This window comes from Penaeus japonicus, unplaced genomic scaffold (assembly GCF_977035675.1).
Source record: "Penaeus japonicus unplaced genomic scaffold, GWHDUDI00000001_assembly GWHDUDI00000039, whole genome shotgun sequence".
NCBI lineage: Eukaryota > Metazoa > Arthropoda > Malacostraca > Decapoda > Penaeidae > Penaeus > Penaeus japonicus.
In genome coordinates this window covers 15,477,832-15,480,331 of record NW_028234441.1, presented here as the reverse complement: position 1 = coordinate 15,480,331, position 2,500 = coordinate 15,477,832, and the positions used below count along the sequence as shown (strand labels likewise).

The 2,500-nt window shown below is 46.1% G+C and overlaps 1 protein-coding gene across 1 annotated transcript in view; it reads left to right on the top strand.

The window, feature by feature from the left end:
• The window catches only part of LOC122261463 (zinc finger protein ZIC 1), a 31,228-nt gene that overhangs the window by 28,672 nt on the left and 56 nt on the right, over window positions 1-2,500 (top strand). Inside the window, exon 2 of the mRNA XM_043029127.2 lies at window positions 1,651-2,500. This exon is cut by the window's right edge and continues 56 nt beyond it. Coding sequence (XP_042885061.1) covers window positions 1,651-2,162 — 512 coding nt within the window. The 3' untranslated portion in view covers window positions 2,163-2,500. The remainder of the gene's footprint in view (window positions 1-1,650) is intronic.

Here is a 2,500-nt window from a genome sequence, read left to right as displayed (position 1 = left end):
GAGAATAGATGGCTATAGGTGTGTTTATACGGCCAGTGTTATGGGATACAGGGGCTGTTTTTCGTACGTATTGTTTAGCACATTCTTTCTTCTTCCTAGTTTACGGAAATGGTACTAAGAATATGTGAATTGTATTTAACTATCGTATCATCATGTTACAATAGTTTTAAAATACCATCGGCTCGCTCGCAGGTCGTTTGCCTGATGAAGTCAAATATTCTTTTACTACACCAATAAAACAATGACCACAGGTATTTTAGGAAGTGAAACGTTTATACATGCTTTAAAAAGTGACATTAAGATTAGATTTCTATGATAAAAGGTCAACTTTTCGGCTGTCAATCAAGCTGTGGACTATATAACAGCTGAAGGTTGCAAAGCGCACGACGGTTGTTCGAGCCATTGTTGCCTACTTTCGGGTATACATTTTTTGGATTTTAGGGGGTACTTAAAATGATATAAATGTACCTTTAAATGTCGCGGTATTGATGGAAGAGCCATTGCCAAGGAGATAAACTGTACATTTTATCCCCGGTTGATTTACTGTCTTTGGTCAATCGAGTTTGAAATGGAATTGAAAAAAGTGATGACAAAGCGAGTGAGGTTAACGAAAACCAGATAGGAGGTTACAATAAGATAACAAACTTTAAAAAGTTACTCCGATAAGGAAAGAATTCGTCAGTTTTCATCAACTTATATAACTATTTTTAATTAATCAGTTATTTAAAAAAAAGGCTGAATAAGCGCTTCAAACTAAGTGGCAACCTTCTCGAGGATGCTTCTAAACATGCCGACGATGAGCCGAAACGAAATTATTGTCCCATGGGGCTTTTTGGCCCTTGGGTATTGTGGCTGCGGTCTATGGGCGACTTCGTGAAGTGTTTTATGACTCCAGCTCTTAAATGGAGTGAATATTCTTAGATTATTTTTACAATATCCCTTTTTTCGAATTTCGTTCGATTTCAACATTGGCTTTGCATTAGGTGGAGTAGGTGTAGGTTCAACATTCTTTCTGCCTGCCTGTCTCGCTCTCTCGCTCCCTCTCTCTCTCTCTCTCTCTCTCTCTCTCTCTCTCTCTCTCTCTCTCTCTCTCTCTCTCTCTCTCTCTCTCTCTCTCTCACTCTCTCACTTTCGACACAAGGAAAAAAATTGGACACCGTGTCAGAATTTTAGTCTGGAAATTTACCCAACATGATTTATTTTTTGCTTGCACTGATCTTCGCCCCCAAAAAGAAGAAAGAAAATAAATGTAAAGTTAATCTTACACACCGGCATTGTCTTCTTTGCGATTAATTCTTTTCTGAAGTCTGTTATTCGGGGAAGATAATTGCTGTTTCTTGGTGCATCCGATTTTTACGAGCTGCTGTAAATCAACGAACTTAACCCCTTTTTATTGATTTTTTTTTCCAAAGAGATATTTGGGTTAGATTTTGCTGTGTTTTTTGCTTCTCTTGAGAGAAAGCAGAAGTTGAAATTTCTTTTGTTTGAATGTAGTTTTGACTTTGCTTGTATTAAGATGATAAATTTTCTAGTATGATTGATTTTCTTTTTGATTTTTTAATTTGTTGACTATCTATACATTGATTGTGTCCTTGTGATTTGTTTGTTGTTCATCTGAATATGCATACTAAGTGTCCCGTTCTCCCGCAGGCGAGAAGCCGTTCAAGTGCGAGTACGAGGGCTGCGACCGGAGATTCGCCAACTCCTCGGACCGCAAGAAGCACTCGCACGTCCACACGTCGGACAAGCCCTACAACTGCAAGGTGCGCGGCTGCGACAAGTCGTACACGCACCCGTCGTCGCTCAGGAAACACATGAAGGTGCACGGCAAGTCTCCGCCGCCCTCGGGCTCGGGCTACGAGAGCGACGACTCCACCACGACCAACGGCACGTCCACGTCGTCGTCGCTGGTGTCGTCGTCCAACACGGGCCAGACGTCGCTGGGCTCGGGGCTCGGCGGCAACGCGGGCGCGGGCGGCGGCGGCGCGGGCGGGGGCGGCGCAGGCGGCGGTGGCGGCGGCGGCGGCGGCAGCCACTCGACCAACCTGAGCGAGTGGTACGTGTGCCAGAGCGCCGCCGGGATGCCCACGCCGCCCAGCAACGAGCACAGCCCCGTGGGCGGCCTCACGCACGTGCTGCCGCCCTCGTCGACGGCCTACTAGCATTGGGCGCGTGGCGGCGGCCCCCCCGCGCCCCCCCTCACCACCTGACGTGCCCTCCTCCGTCTGCCTCCCCCCAGGGACGCGCCAGGAGGAGTACCCACCATCCCTACTCTCGTCCTCAGTGATGTACATAGCGTGTACATAGTGTACAGTGTATATAGTGTACAGACAGGTTATATTGATAAGTTTTTACTGCGCGACACGCGGGAGCGCCTCAGCCAGGGGCTTCCGCAGCTGAGACCTGAATACAAATGTTTTTTATACAACTACCAGGATGCTCAACACTATTATTATTTATTACCACATGTTCACTTTGTGAATGACACAAGTGTTGTACC